The sequence below is a fragment of the Gambusia affinis genome, linkage group LG04 (genome assembly GCF_019740435.1).
Source record: "Gambusia affinis linkage group LG04, SWU_Gaff_1.0, whole genome shotgun sequence".
Taxonomy (NCBI): Eukaryota; Metazoa; Chordata; class Actinopteri; order Cyprinodontiformes; family Poeciliidae; genus Gambusia; species Gambusia affinis.
In genome coordinates this window covers 19540675-19555903 of record NC_057871.1, presented here as the reverse complement: position 1 = coordinate 19555903, position 15229 = coordinate 19540675, and the positions used below count along the sequence as shown (strand labels likewise).

The window sequence follows — 15229 nt, the reverse complement described above, 5'->3', positions numbered from 1 at the left end:
CATTGTTTACCCGCTAGAGGGCATGGAAGATTGCCATGTATAGCTACATTGCAAGCTTCTCTGCCCCTGCTGAATATGATGATATGACCCTCACGTCAACGCATTTCACATTCTGTGAAGATTGTGTGTTAAGGGTGAAGTACAGTGGTAGTTTTCCTTTACATAAGATAATTAAGCATGCAGTCTCATCTGACTGGAGAATATCCTTCTGCGTACGCCATTTTTCACATTTTTATTCGGAAAAACAGCCCCACCACATGTCATTTCCCTTCTACTTCACAGTTGTACTACACTTTGTGTTACTCTTGTTGCTTTGGATCAGGACTTATTTTTTCCAAGGCTTTTTGCTCAAGTTGGATTCAATGATGACCTGAGACTGACGCTTCAGGGCATCTCGCGTTATGATGTCAATCTCATCTTCTTTGATTTCACCCTCTGTGACACAAGCATGGACACAAAGAGATATTTTACAGTCTGTGTGTGTGTGTGTGTGTGTGTGTGTGTAGGCGTGGTTGTGTGGATTGTTACAACCCACCTTCTTTGCCGATGTCCTTTATTGGTTTGTGTGGTACTTTCACTTTGGTGTTGGTCTTGGGAAGCCTCCCTTCAATCGTCATGTAGAACTGCTCAGTAGAAAAAAAAAAATACAAGCAAATGATGTTGAAGTAAAAAAAAAATAGGTGTTTTGAATTTGTTTTTAGCTCTTTTTTTCCTGTAAAAGCAGCCTTTTAAAGACTAAACAGACTTTATTCATCACAGAAAAACTGGTATTCAGTTTTCAGTAGCATACATGTTTTGAGAATCTTCGGATTTCATTTACTCTAATGACTGGGAGATGTTTTCATCCAACATGCCTTACAAATGACAACATGAGAATGAAGGTTATATCAGCGCTGACAACAAGTTACCCAGACAGAATACCACTAGTCAGGTTGTTTTATATGTGATTAGTATACAATTGCAGTGCAGGTATAAAGAGAGGACAGGCTGCAGTAGAGGGCTAGGGAAGTAAAAAGGAGAAGATGCTCTCTGATGGATATCTGCTCTAATCAATAGTCCTTTTCAGGACAATGAGAGAGTAATATCAAACAGCTCTCACTGCTTTTGTACTCCACTCATCTATTCCTTATTTAGAGAGAATTAAAAAGCAAAGAGCCAGTGATCAGATCACCAAATGCATGATTACTGGAAGAAAAACAATATACTGTCTGGTTGGTTGGTTGAAGAAATTGCTGTCAATATTGCAATGATGCCTCAATTAACACGGAGAATAATGTTACAACTAATACAGCCTTAGTTAATATTGAGTTTCCTGAATGTCCATTACTGAAAAATAGACCAATATTTCCAGTGTTGTGTCATCTACTGCTCTAATTTATACATTTTACAGTAGATTTATATATATATATTACATAGATATTATTAGATGTTTTCCTTAGCTTCAATCTTTTCAGACTTATAAAAGAAGGCCCCAAAAATGATACAATGAGCTTTCTATCTTATGACTTGAGAAATTATATGAATCGACCCCATATTAGATTTGAGCCAAATCCAACAGCCGATATTATTACTACCTATACGATACATATATTGTATATATTTCCCTACATTTCTGACACCATGTAAAAGCGACCCAGACGCCATAATACTGTGCTGCATCACAATCACTGTCACATGACAGGGCAAATAAACATGATCAACCTCATCCATGTTGGCCCTTCCTGAAACACAAATGGTGACAAAACGGAAATAAGCATGTGTAGTTAATATCAACCCAGATTTACTTATTGGACCAGTGCCGATGTTGTTGTGGCTATATTGTTGATTATAACCGAATAAAACAACAAAACTGTTCTGGAACCACAAGCTTGTAACTTAGGCACAGATACTTAGGAATACCTGAGAAATAAGCCGCATGTGGAACTTTCCTTGTGATGGTGTTAACGTTAATAACTCAAGACCTGCTAGTTTTATGAATCTTGGCACTAAACTTGGTCCCTGAATTGGAAGCTTAGGTAAACTAACCAGTCGGACCTGAGTGATTCAACGGTGCATCATCATCAGCAGCAGCTCTAATCAAATTTGTCATCACCTTATCTGATTTTCCTCCCAGACAAATTTGTCTTAAAAAGCCCAAAGAACTGCCATGCAGGTTTATTTTTATACAGGGAAAAGTAGTTTCCCAAGTGCCAAATATTTCCTGTGACGTAGTCGTACACTTACCTCATCTTCTTCTATCTCCTTCATGACAGAGGCCATGTCCCTCCCTTCAAGTTCATTTAGTAAGATCCGCAGTTTCGTGCCACACTGGTTCAAAAGCTCCAGCACAAACTCATCTGAAGTTGGTAATAATTTGAAAGGTTTGTCCTCCATCTGGAAGAGGCACAAAATCAGAACAAAAATGAACTGCACCGTTAGCTGAAAGGCTGATGTAAAAGTCGAGTGGCGTCTGTGATTTACAGGAGAGGAGTCCTGCAGTTTCCCTGCCAGGTGCTCAACTCCGGCTCTGATGGCGCCGAGGGCCTTCACATTGTCGGCCAGGCGCTCTGCGTCTGCATCACGTCTCTGTAGCTGGACCTCCAGCTGCTGCTCACACTCCTCCAACTTCTGCATCTCACTAATAACAAGACAGAGAACCACTTAAAATCTTTCAGCACAAGTCGTTCAAATGAGGAGAAACATAAACAAGGTGAGCGATCTCTGATGAATCGGCTGCACCTGGACAGCTTGGCCTCCCCAGAGTATTTCATTTGATCAAACTGTTTGCTAAGCAGCTCCTTCTCCTCCTTCAGCTTCTCCAAGGCCTCGTCATTCTGTTTCTTTAGATTCTCTAAACGTTGACAATTCTCCTTCTCTAAGGTAAAATGTTCCACAGCGTCCTGCGTGGATGACATGGAAGATTAAAAGAATAGCATGAATCTGTTTTCTTGTCAGGTTTACCGTGTTCCTTTGTTTGTTTGTTTGTTTGTTCTGTTCTTAACATTTATACCTGCAAATCTGAGACTCCGGTGGCTTCCTTGAGGTTCTTCAAGATCTCCTCAAAGATGGGGTTGGCTTTCTCTTCTTCAGGTATGATCCTGGTGCTTTGCTGGGCCTCGCTGTCCAACTCATCTGCCTCCAGAGCTGTTCTCTGTGCCTGCAGAAAACCAGGGTGAATACAAATATTAAGATAGGTAAATAGACAAACATTAAATGTCTTTGTAAATAAGGAAATAAACATTTTATTACCTAAAATGAAATAACATAGCGTTCCTTTAGTGTACGCTTGATTATTTGTAGCAAAGGACGCTTCTGCAGGTTAAAAAAAATTATTCCAACAACATGTGAAAAGCTTAATCTCTCCTTCTTGACTCAACATCAGTGCAGTGTAATGCTAGTCTGTGGATTAACCAATTAGTAGTAGAATATCGTGAGGTGGGTTTTTTTTTAAACAGAATTTGAATCGGGTGAGGCGAAAAATGCCACTTGAGGAGTTCTGGAAAGTATATATTTTTTCTTTTATTGTGAATGCTAAAAGCATATATTTTCAGTAAAGTTTTGGTTTAATTGCAGGTCTGAGTGTGTTGTTCTTTTAGGAAATGGCCTTTTTTTTTAACCTGCATGCTCCGCTAATTGATTCCTAAATTAGTTGACGATTATTTCAATAACTGACTCATCACAATTAATTTGATTAATTACTTCAGCCGTATTGCAGACAAACCAAAATCACTTGTCCTTAGATGACAAGTAACTTTTTAAAAATGTATATCCTAAGCTTATTTGCATCTAAATCTAAATCTAAATCTAAATCTAAATCTAAATCAGTGTCTGTCTCCTAATAGGACAATTCTCCCAAGGTAAAGAACATTTACATCTCACCTTTTTGTCAGGCTTTTCAGTCTGAACCTTGCGCTGATCAACTTTATGCCTTAACCTTGCTATGTTACTTTCTCTCTCCTTGTGTTCTTTCAACAGCTGTTCCTCCAGCTGGTGTAAATCAGCCTGACGGACGCCAGACAGAGACACACGGTTAAAAGGATTAAAAGCAAGAAGGACCAGGGAGTTAATAAAATAATTCAACATGGCAAAAATGCGTCATGAATAGTCTGGCAAAAATGGATTTGCTGACGTTGATAAATGTTAGAAAATCATCACTCTTAAAACATGCGGAAAAGAAAGAGAGAACAATATGTTAATATCTTTCCAGAAACATTCGGCGGTTCACCTCAGCAGCTGTTTTTGAGAGGTAAGCCTCCATATTTAGGGCCTCCAGGTTGTGAAACTCCTGTCTGTACCTCAGCAATTCTTTTTCCAAATTGTCGATCTGTGCTCCGTAACTCCGAAACTCATCCTGGTTGGTTGAAATGGAAAAGGCACGTGAAACCATGCGAAACCACAGTGTAAGAAAGGAGGGTAACATATGAAAAAAAAAAACAGAGGAAGCATCACATACTTCATTCTCAAGTCATATCATGTCAAGTTAAATCCTCAACAATAACACTCTTTATGTGAAATGTGAATGTATAGACTCTTAGATTTAAAAAAAAAATATAAATAGCTTAGTGGTTTAGTACCTCAGCTTGTTTGAACAATTAGGTCCTCTAATCATTACAAAACAAAAATGGATAAAGAAGTACAAATAAACATATGCAAATCAGTTAAATTCCATGATTTTCAGAAAATTACAGAAAATAGAAGATAACTTTGCAAATACTAAGAGATAATTTGAATTAACAATGACTTTCATAGTTTTGTTAATTCAAATACACACAAAAATAAAATAACAGTTGACTAAAATGACCCCACAACAGAAGAGGTTAAATAGCAACAGCTGAGGAGCATAATTTTGGTATTAAAGTTATTGATGTTAATAAAATGGTATGTGAATTTCTATAATTACTTGTTACAATATCACTGAAATATTAATACAGCTGAGGAAGAGCTTAAATAACTATCTCTTTGGTAAACTCAAAGCTCGACCTCCTCTGTGATAAAGATTAAAAAAAGTATCTGGTTTGTTATAAGAACAAGCCCATTCTGTGATGGTTCATTCTGAAAAAAAAAACAAAACAAAAAAACAAAACAATAACAAAAAAATGTAAAAGTTTTTGTTTCTCACTGTCTGATATTAAATCAGATTGTTTTTGTGCCTGTTTTGGGTCAGCTAGGACTGCTAAAGTTTGCTAAAAGCCAGATTATAAATCAGTTATTAGAGAACTTTTTACATTTCTTAAGCTCCGAAGCCCATATGATCCTGAGTTTGCTTCTGATTGTCTTGATATAGAGGAACTCCATTGGGTGCGTCTTAGGAAAACACTTCAAACATCCAGCTTCCTTGTTTACCATCATGAGAAAATAAAAGAGAAATGCTTGGCTTTGTGAGGGACTGGTGCACTTCATAAAATAAATGGGATCCTGAGAAAAGAACATAATGTGGAAATATTTGAAGGAATATCCCCAAACACCAGACAGGAAGTTAAAAACTTGAGGTTAGAAGTTTGGTTAGAAAAGTCGATGAAACATCTTATTGGCATTAAATAATGTATTAGAGTTCATTTCAAGCACAGGAATTCAGTCTCCCTCTTCTGAATGTATCAGGTCCTCATGTATTGTAATGCTGACAAAGCAGCTCAGGGAGTGTAGACGGTATTATTTACCGAACATGGTGTTACTGTGGTGACTATGCATTTTTATTATTCAGACAGATAATCAACAAACTGGGTCAGAAAGTACTGTACTGCTGTGGTCTTTCACCTTTAGTAACTAGTCCTACATTAAAGCACCTCTTTGCTCTCCAGAGCGCCACATAACCCATCCTTTGTTACGATGATTAAAGTCTCAACAAATATGAACCGCAGACCAAACAATGAACGAATGAGCTCACTGTCAAGCAGGTAACTCATTAGGGAGTATTTGTCGCACCCTATAGGTTTCCTATGTTTCTGCTTTTTTCTCACACTCAGGTGTTCCAGATCAAATATATTTTGATGCCATACAACAACCAGAATAAATACAAAATGCTATCTTTACATAGTGATCTCATTAAGTAGAAAAAAAGCTATTAAAACCAACATGGGCCTTTGTTCAATCCTGTCCTCGTTAAATTACGACTGAATGTGTTTACCTGACTCGAATCGAATAGATTAATACTTTACTTGTAGAAACAAGAAATCATGTAAATAGAACCTGGTTGGAAATATGAAGTAGGCTAAAATATCTTAAGGAGTGTGAGTAAACCCTCGCATCCCGATTGCAAGAAATTCATGAATAAATGAGAAACAAAGTTGTATAAATAACATTTCTATGGCTTTAAATGCAAATAATAATAATACACCATCTCCGGAATGACCCACTTATCATAATTAGTCCACGAGGTCACAGGTGGTGTATCCAGGAGATAACAAAGAAATCAAGAATATCTAAAGAACTGCAGGCCTCACTTTCCTGGTCATAGCGTGAACTCCAGAGTGGTACTTTTGTTGCTATGCTATTGTTGCCAAGGGTGCAATTACTTTCTCATGTAGTGTCAGGCTGGTTGCGCAGCTTTTTTTCCCCGACAGTGTCTTTTCCAGTTAATGAGGATCACTGTCAAAAATGACCAACTGCAGGTAAATAGGGCGAAACAGAAAGTGTGTCGTTAAGAAGGAGCATCATCCACCTACCTGCATCTGTGCCTTGAGCTTCACATTGATCTTCCTGCATTTTTCAGCCTCCTTGCACTTGAACTGAAATTTATCCAGACGGTTCTCCAGCATACGGAAATTCTGAGGAGATGCCCACAAACAAGTAACAATCCTGCTGGTAGATCTAAAGAGTATGTTGTTAATACACAGTAGCTGCAATGTCAGTGTATTCAAAATGAATACTGCAAAGAACATGACGAATGTCAGCTAGTTCAGTTGATTAAAAGCCAATTACCATCGCTAGTGGTTAAAGCTTGACACATTTTTAGAGATCAGAGGGTAAACTACCATTGCGTCTTCCTCTAGCTCAAACTCCGAAGCTACAACGGACGTAGCTGCTCTGGTGTGCTCCTGGTTCCGTCTCTCTTCTTCTATTCTAAGCTCATCAAGGCGCTGCTGGTAGTTCAGGGTGGTGTGGGTTAGAGCATCGAGACGTCTTCTTCGGAACAGTAGCTCTTGTCCTAGTTTTGAAGCTGCTTTCTGAGGGGAAAAAAAGAGCAGTTTTTAACAGGCAAATACAAAGCACACTTAACAGCTTTTAGATGCTTTTGAAACCAGAAATATCACCTGTCAGGCATATTTATTAGTAACATAAAAACTTTGCCTCTCACCTCTTTTGACAAGTTGTGTTGATCTACCTAATTTAAAACACACAGAAATTTGTTTACATTTTTTTATTAGCCTTTTATACATTTGCATAAGCATTCATTCATTCTTGAACTAGTTGTAATCACATACTGCACAAATTTACATGAGCGAAGTACAAAATACTTTGTAGAACAATGTTAATACAGTTTGTTGCAGCAAGTCTCATTACAGTATGTCTGAACCAGCTAGAGACAGGATGTAGAAGTTGTTCAACATCTCTTTTGCAAGATAGCTCGAGCTCAGTCAGGATGAGCGGAGAGCGTCTGCAAACATCCACTTTCAAGTCTGTCCACGGATTGTGTATAGGTTTAAACTTTGCTGGAAGGTAAACCACCATGTCAGTAAAGTCTTTTGCTGCAACTATTTCATGCTAGGGATGTAATGTTCAGGATAACAAGTAGATTTCATGTTCCTTTCGCACATTGTCAAAAAGTTCAGTTTTAGTTTAGCATCTTCTTCCAAATGCTTGCTTTTATTGATTGGTCAATAAAACTGAAACCAAATGGCTGACATAACTAAGATGGAAATTAAGCACAAACTACACAAAGAAATAAAACACACAAAAAAGGTTATTTATTAAGATATAGTCTCTCAGTAGCACAACATAATCACTGAAAAGAACAACTGAATTTATGTTTGATTAAGACTGCTAAATAGGATACATCTTAGTAAAAGGATGACCTGTGCCAGTTCTTTGTGCAGCTTCTGGTTCGCCGGCCTCAGTTGGAGGATGATCTCATGGTTCTTCTTGATAACGGACTGAGAACGCTCATAAAATGCAGTCCCTTCGCTCTCTAGTGGACACATTTAATAATAGCAGCAACAAAAAAATGTGAGCACTGCAGTCATTCACGTTTTAAGTTAACCTAGAGCTCCTTTAAAAGTAAGACATCAATGTAAGCTAGCAGCAAAGTAAGTAGTACCAAACATGGAAACAGCTGAAAACCCAAAACCGTGAGACAGTTGAGTCACGAACTTACCCAGCAACTGAATTTTATCTTGAAGCTCCGCTTTCTGTTCCTGCAGTGACAGTCTCACGTTTGGGCCAAAAGACAACATTTTTGAACGCTAATTTTGGACCTAGTTAGTAAAAACTGAGAGAGTTTACTCAACTCGAAGCGGCTTCAGAGGGCTGTACCGTTGCTTAGCAACGTGTAAACGAAGACTGCGATCATTTCCCCACCTGCCCCCCAAACTTTATTTAAACAGAATATGTACAACAAATCTTAGCAGCAAGCACAAAAGTACCAGTAGGCCCAAGAATATAATATATCTTCGGCGGGTTACAATTGATATTCAAGGTAAAATGTTTTGGGGTTTCGCATTAATATCTAAGGTGGATTGATGGGAAGGTATATAGGCATAAAATACTGTAATTTTGGGTGTTGGTTCAGAAAATGTAAAACTGTGAATATACTTACCTATTACTAAAACAAAAATTACAACAACAAAACTTTTTTAATTGAAGGAGTCATACAAAAAATAGAATGAAATGGTAGGTCTATGTCCTTTTTACAAACAAGAATGTGTCATTTCAAAATAAATTTATGTCAGCTGTGGCTGGCGTTAAAGCGCTTTATAAATGAAGTTGTGGTTGATGATGTTGACTATGATGGTGATACAGTCCCAAAAATAGATAAGTGATGTTCACCTCTGTGCTGTAAACGGCACTAAGAACAATGTAAAACCAAAACATAAAAAAAAACCATCTTGTCTCTTATATTTTCCTCCAGAAATATTCCTATAATCTATGCGCAACAACAGGAATAAGACATTAGTTGTGTCTTCTAAAACCCTTCCTGTATTCAGCCAAATGTTTAAAGAATGGGTGTCCCCAGAGTCCAGGGCTGGTTGAAAATGGTTCTTTATACAACCAACTGTCCAATATGAAACAAAAAAGCTCTGGTACAGTTGGAATGTTAAGATGAATAAGTTTTGACGCACATAGTGATAACAAATGTTCAAGTAGCTCCTCTTTTATTTTTCCATTATTAAAAAATAATGGAGCCAATACAAAATGAGCTGTCTCTTTGTAAATGATTTGCCTCCAAACAACTTAATGTTTTCAGGTTTCAGGAATTTTAATAGGTACTAATTGTATACACTTTTCCACCCAACAAAAAAAAAAGCATAGTTACACAATTAATTTTTTTTTCTGATGTATATATATATATATAAAAAGCAAACAAAAAAAACCATAAGCTTAACAATTGCTTATGAATAAACAATCTTGCAAATCTTACAAACTGGAGAGCTTTCTATTGCATTTCCAAAACTTACAATAAAAACACAAACATTTATCATCAAAATCTTAAACTCAAAATTATCACAATAAAAATGTTACATAGTCAGTTAGACATTAAAAACAGCAGTATAAAAAAAAAAGGTGCAGTATCAAGCTTAAAGCACTTGAACTATGGATAATCTCTCAATGGCTTTTCTACCACTTTGGTGAGTTAATTAATTTGAAACAGTGCAATTTATTTGGTTAAGTTTGTAAATCTAAAGTTTTCTCTGTCTGACTTGTAAAGGTTTCCATGCTATCTGAATGTCAGAATAAAATTAACAGAAAAGTTAGAATAAAACATATGACATCATTTATAAAACAAGACCTTTCAGCATTCTGTTGCACTTAAATTAGCTAATGTAATTCCCAAACTTATGTACTTCAAGTTGCCTGTGTTGGCAATTTCTCATCAACAGTATGAAGTTTTCAACATGTTGAACGGAAAAAAAAAAAAAACTCTCCTCGTTTATACCTAGACACAAAAATACTGTACAGACATCAAATGAAATGGCACAGTAATTTATCTGCACATTCACAGACACACACAAAGGGATTTAGTCAACAGATTTGGGTGTGTCATTGGTCTTTTTCATGACATCAAGGAGATTTTGTGACATAAAGTAGGGCCTCTCGGCTGATCCATCATTGCGTTCCAGGTCTTCCACTGTGACAAACAGAAATAGAAGTTAAAATGTTTTTCTGACACAGATTTTATTTTAACCTACAGTTTTGATTAGAAGTTAATGTATTCCTATTCATTTCGGGCTTACAATGTCATGTGTGAACCACTGTTTTAACTCAGTGCATTTTGGCAATCTAAAAGCGGGGAAGATGACTTTCTGAGGATCCAGATGGGACAGAAAGGGCATTTATTGACTCTGACCAAAGCATTGTCATTGTAGTGTAAATCCTACACCCCTCAGTGTTGTTACTATGTCCCTCACTTTATGACCACCCATCTTCTGATGGAAACTTCCAGCTCGATAAAGCATCGTGTCACAAAGCTTAAATCATCTCAAACTGGCTTCATGATGTCCCTGTGCTCCAAGGGCTCCACAGTCGCCACATACCAATCCAGTATGGCAACTTTGGGGTGTGGTAGAACAGAGGTGATCATGGATGTTTAGCCAACAAGTGATGAGGTCAATACAAACCAGATTTTTTGAGGAATACTTCTGACATCTCATTGAATCTATGCAATGAACAATGAAGGGAGTTTAGCAAGCAAAAGTGGGTTTAATCCACTACCAGTGAGGTGCACCTGATGAAGAGCTGAATGAAGATTTTAGAAAAGAGAATCGAGAGGGCAAGTTGGAGTTCATTGTGATTTTTTTTCCCCAATTTACGCAGGGTCTAAATGTTGGGTAGAAAGATACAAAATTACCAATGAGCCAATATTTGGTGAAATCTTCCTTCTTTTCTAAACTTTTGGCTGAATATTTTGCAGAATGGATAGCAAAATCCTTTTATACAGGCATAACTTTTCAGAATACTCCACAAAGTCTTAATCATCGCCTTTTTGGAAATTCCTTTTCAGAAGCTTATAGTCAGCGCCCATCTATGCACCCAAAAGCCAGGCGATTAGTGTTTGGGATGATTTGAGGTGAAGTTGAAGAATTAAGAAGTAGTCCAGCTTTTCATTACAATCTCCTTTTTGAGAAATGTTTAGTGTCAGTATGTCAGTGAAACCCACCTTCAAGATGACGCTGCCACCATCCTACTTGACACCTGGTAGTGTTTTTTAAAAATTAAAGCCCAAACTATTGGGTTTTAAAGACAAGATTATTTTCTAATCCTACTTGTATACCAGGATTATAGGGTAATCCTGATACATAAACACCTGACAAAGTAAGCAGGTAAAAGAAGTGGATATTTAGATTCAAATAATTTATTTAGTCGCTCCATTTTCAAATGTTTCTTCAGGGATTTCAAAGACTTTTTCACAAATTACAATCACACAAAGTCCAGAATGTATACACCTTGTATTCTGTTGGAGGGAGTCACAAATCAAAAATGACAATTAAACAATTAAATGGACTTCTGTAAAATTGTCAGTCATTTCATTTGTAGACGAAGAAACTCACCATTTTGTCTCAGATCCCAAAACTTACCTGTTTCCAACCATTAAACCCAAATCCTCCTTCACATGTTTACCCATAACAGAACTACAATTATTAAATACGAGTATTTGCGATCAGGAATTACACCCAATAAATATGGAATGTCATCAGTGATTTCAGGTGGGGGGATAAAAATATCCGCTTACAGCTTTCACAGCATGACAGACAAGAAGAAGAAGTACAAAAGCTTTCAGACACCTAAGATGTTAGTTGCGAGCATTCAAAAGGCCATGTTAATATCATGCAGCACTTAAAAGACGGAAAGATTCAGGGAAGGGACAGAGCAAGGCAAGAAGAGGGGTCTGTAAACAACTGGGAGGTTGGGTCAGGGTCCGGAGAGTCTGAGAGGTCATGATTTCTGCATCATGGCCGGACAATCACAGCACTTAACGCCAGTCCAAAATACCAAGGCAAGTAGGCGGCGATACAATAAATGGAATCCCATCATAGTGAGAGTCTCAACAAGACTGAAGCCAAAAGATACATAATAAACACGCACCAGTGCATATATACAAGTTTTCCTATCCAGAAAAAAAAAAGAAAAAGACAAAGTCCAGTGTTCATAGCGTATCAAATAATGTGAAAGGTTTTGGCATCAGCTGGTATTTCTGTAAACTGTGAAAGGGATTCACCGTTGATTGAGATGTTTGCGCAGACTGTAAACATGGTTCCGGTTCTGTGGCGCATCCGGCAAATGGGATTGAGACGACAAACACTGACAGTAATCAGGCACGGGGTTCAGCACGCACTATGTGTTACAGACCTTCACGATAGAAAAACCAACACTGTTCTAAAACCCAAACAAAGGAATGTGTGTGTGTGTGTGTGTGTTTTCTTCAAGCTACAGAGATGCACTGGGCTTTCGACCTCCTTCGGCCTTCGCTCTGGCCGGCCTTCTCCAGGTGGAACATCAGCTCTCTCAGCAAAGCCGTACACTTTAGCTTGAATGCTGTACATTTAACAGGTCCATATCACACAGCTGAGGGACGTAACTTCTATTCTTTCTGCTTTATGTGGTCTAGCGAGCCTCCCTTGCTTTGCTGCATCTACTCCTGTGGTGCAGGTGGAGGATCATCATCTTTGTGTTGCTCTTTTTCTTCCACTTTCTTCACTTCCTCAGCTTCGCCAGCTGCAGCTGACTGCTCCTCTGCCTTTACCTCTGCTTTCACTTCCTGCTTTGCTGCAGCTTCCTTCACAGCTGGCTCTTCTTTTTTCTCAGTGTCCTCTGCCTGACTGTCTTGTTCCTCCTCCGCCTTCTCTTTCTTCTCGTCCTCAGTACTGGACTCCAGAGGCTGCTTTTCCTCGTTTTCCTCCTTCAGCACAGTCTGCCGTTTCAGCTGGACCTCCCCGTCCTGCTGCTGGAGGGGCGTTTCCTCCTCCACTTTTACCTCGTCCACTTGTTTGGCAGCGTCCGCCGCCTCGACGCCGTCACACTCGTCCTCCACCTTCCTGGACTTGGTGAGGATCTCGTGCAGCTCCGGGTTCATGAAGTAAGGTCTCTCGGACGAACCGTCGTTCCTTTCCAAGTCTTCGCCTTTTGGCGGTGTGTGGTATCGATTCAGAATGGGTTAATGGAAAACGGATGGGGAAAACGCAAAATGCAGAGGGAATGTATGAAAGTGAAATTAACAGGAGACAAAGAGGAGAGAAGTGAGAAACAGAGCAGCAAGAAGGCAAAACAAGCAGGAGGAGAAGATCTTTGGTTATCTTTGAGAAATGACTTACAGAAACACAGGAAGAGTGTGTCCACACACATGGCGTACACGCTGAAGAAGCCATGGGCAATCAGATAGGCTCCCACTACTACTGTCTGCAAAGAGAAAAGCAGGAAGTAAAAAAATATATATATCTGAAAATTCATGATTATGTCCGTCTTAAACAAAGCACTCCACACATATTGACCCCCTGATAAACATACGTAAAGACATCTTAAAATAATTTATCTTTTATATCAATAGTCTAATTTGAAACTGGAAGTTTTAGGAAAGCTCCATGCAGTCTGCCTAGGATCTAAAAATTATTTGTTTTTCTCCAATCCATCAGATCCATCAAGACAAAGAACCTATTTTTCTGCATGTACTTTGTTTAATTTTTTTTTTGTTTTGTTAAATGTTAGTCCTGTGAGGTATAAATGCGGATATTTAATTGTCATTTAATCTTTATGTTTTCTAGTCCATTAAGAAAACAACATCTGAATTGATCAGAATTGGAATTGGTAGATCAGACCTCGCATAACACTGTCACAGCCAGAAACATCCTGATCGCTGCATCTCTCACACATGGAGAAAAGGTTTAATAAATCTCAAGCAAAAAGCTGCATTAAGAAATTATTGTTTTTAACATAATTATTGCTACTACAGCTATTGGTTCCTCTGCTGTCAGTACATACAGTAAATATGTAAAGTATAAATAAGGTAAAAATGTTTTACTCAAATTTATTCTATAAGACATGCAAGGAGTACCAGTAAGTACTCTGTTGATTTAATAAAGCAAAAACTTTTTGAATCACAAGATAAATGACTAAATATATAGTAGTTTTCTCAAATTTATTAAATACACTACTTAATTACATTGCTAACAATTTATTTTTAAGTTTTTTTCCCACAACTGTTCTTACCAGTATTGGCACCCAGTAATAGTTGAGAGACGGAGCCGCCTCCTCTGCAGCTTTTATTCTTCCAGAGAAGAAGAAGAAAGAGAAAATCCCTGCGCAGAGACAAAAAGCGAAAATAGTTTATTTGAACTGTGGGAAAAACACGCGGATGTCTCCAGAGTGTTTCCGTCTATTAATAAAGACCTCCCTTACCCACAATGCCAACAATAAGGAGCTTCCCAAGAAACAGCAGGAAGTCAGTCACTTTATCTAAAACCGCCACCCTGCGTTAGAGAGCACACAGTGTTGAGTTTAACAGCGTTGTCATGTTGCTGCAATACAGGGGAAGAAATTACTGTAATATGAAGGTAAGTGAATGAAAAACAAACCTGATAATGTTTCTCATGAGAAGGAAGAAGGCATCTCGAGCTGAAGCGCAGAAACTTCTTCCGTAGATTGCAATCTAGAGGGAAAACAAAATAACGAGAAGTAAACTTCTTGGAAAGAAGAGCCATCAGTCAGCAGTATCCAGTTGCAGCAGCTCACCATGATGTAGGCGTTCCGGTTCAGGAATTTGATACATTTCTCCAGACACCAGAAGCAGCACTTCATGCAGCTCAGCAGAAATTTAGCAAACTTATTCTGAGCACCTGGAGGACAGGAGGGGAAATGGTGCAACACTTTAGGATGAACAAGTTTGTTTATGTGTGCACATTTTCAGTTTATTCTTCACCGCATGGAGATGAGAGAGGAAGTAATTGATGTGCATAATCATAGCTATATGAACAATGATACACAGATATGTTGGTCTGAGACTGATTAGACCTGCTAGCAAAAAAACAAACAAAAAAAACAGTAAAAGCAGATATTGCCATAAGTATTAATAACCCTAACTTCACAGTTTGTCATGTTGCAATGA

The 15229-nt window shown here is 38.1% G+C and overlaps 2 protein-coding genes across 5 annotated transcripts in view; both read right to left on the bottom strand.

Annotated features, from left to right (window-relative positions):
- Positions 1 to 217: 217 nt before the first annotated feature.
- Positions 218 to 8467, bottom strand: odad3 (outer dynein arm docking complex subunit 3). Its single transcript, XM_044113637.1, has 13 exons — positions 8291 to 8467; positions 7992 to 8104; positions 7274 to 7300; positions 6951 to 7142; positions 6642 to 6743; positions 4205 to 4330; positions 3859 to 3981; positions 2990 to 3136; positions 2719 to 2879; positions 2461 to 2617; positions 2224 to 2373; positions 536 to 623; positions 218 to 435 (listed from the first exon to the last, which is right to left on the bottom strand). Exons 1-13 carry the CDS (start codon positions 8367 to 8369, stop codon positions 326 to 328), a joined length of 1575 nt encoding a protein of 524 aa, XP_043969572.1. The 5' UTR covers positions 8370 to 8467; the 3' UTR covers positions 218 to 325.
- Positions 8468 to 9372: 905 nt separating this feature from the next.
- slc44a2 (solute carrier family 44 member 2) overlaps positions 9373 to 15229 on the bottom strand; it is a 22087-nt gene continuing 16230 nt past the window's right edge. For 2 of the 4 annotated variants that reach the window (XM_044113628.1, XM_044113629.1), the window contains exons 17-22: positions 14857 to 14960; positions 14700 to 14773; positions 14524 to 14594; positions 14335 to 14423; positions 13443 to 13527; positions 9373 to 10261 (exon numbers count right to left, since the gene is read on the bottom strand). In XM_044113628.1, the coding sequence (XP_043969563.1) occupies positions 10152 to 10261; positions 13443 to 13527; positions 14335 to 14423; positions 14524 to 14594; positions 14700 to 14773; positions 14857 to 14960 (533 nt within the window). In that variant the 3' untranslated portion in view covers positions 9373 to 10151. Of the gene's footprint in view, positions 10262 to 11463; positions 13252 to 13442; positions 13528 to 14334; positions 14424 to 14523; positions 14595 to 14699; positions 14774 to 14856; positions 14961 to 15229 lie in introns of those variants that run through there. The other 2 variants (XM_044113626.1, XM_044113627.1) reach the window with 1 other exon arrangement.

What these genes read in the sequence shown, in the direction of transcription:
- odad3 (XM_044113637.1), bottom strand. Translation starts at nt 8,369, where the DNA reads ATGTTGTCTTTTGGCCCAAACGTGAGACTGTCACTGCAGGAACAGAAA. An exon ending in CCGGAGTCTCAGATTTGCAG is followed by an intron (nt 2,880 to 2,989) that starts GTATAAATGTTA and finishes TCATCCACGCAG; the next exon opens with GACGCTGTGGAACATTTTAC. An exon ending in AGGAGATAGAAGAAGATGAG is followed by an intron (nt 624 to 2,223) that starts GTAAGTGTACGA and finishes TCTACTGAGCAG; the next exon opens with TTCTACATGACGATTGAAGG.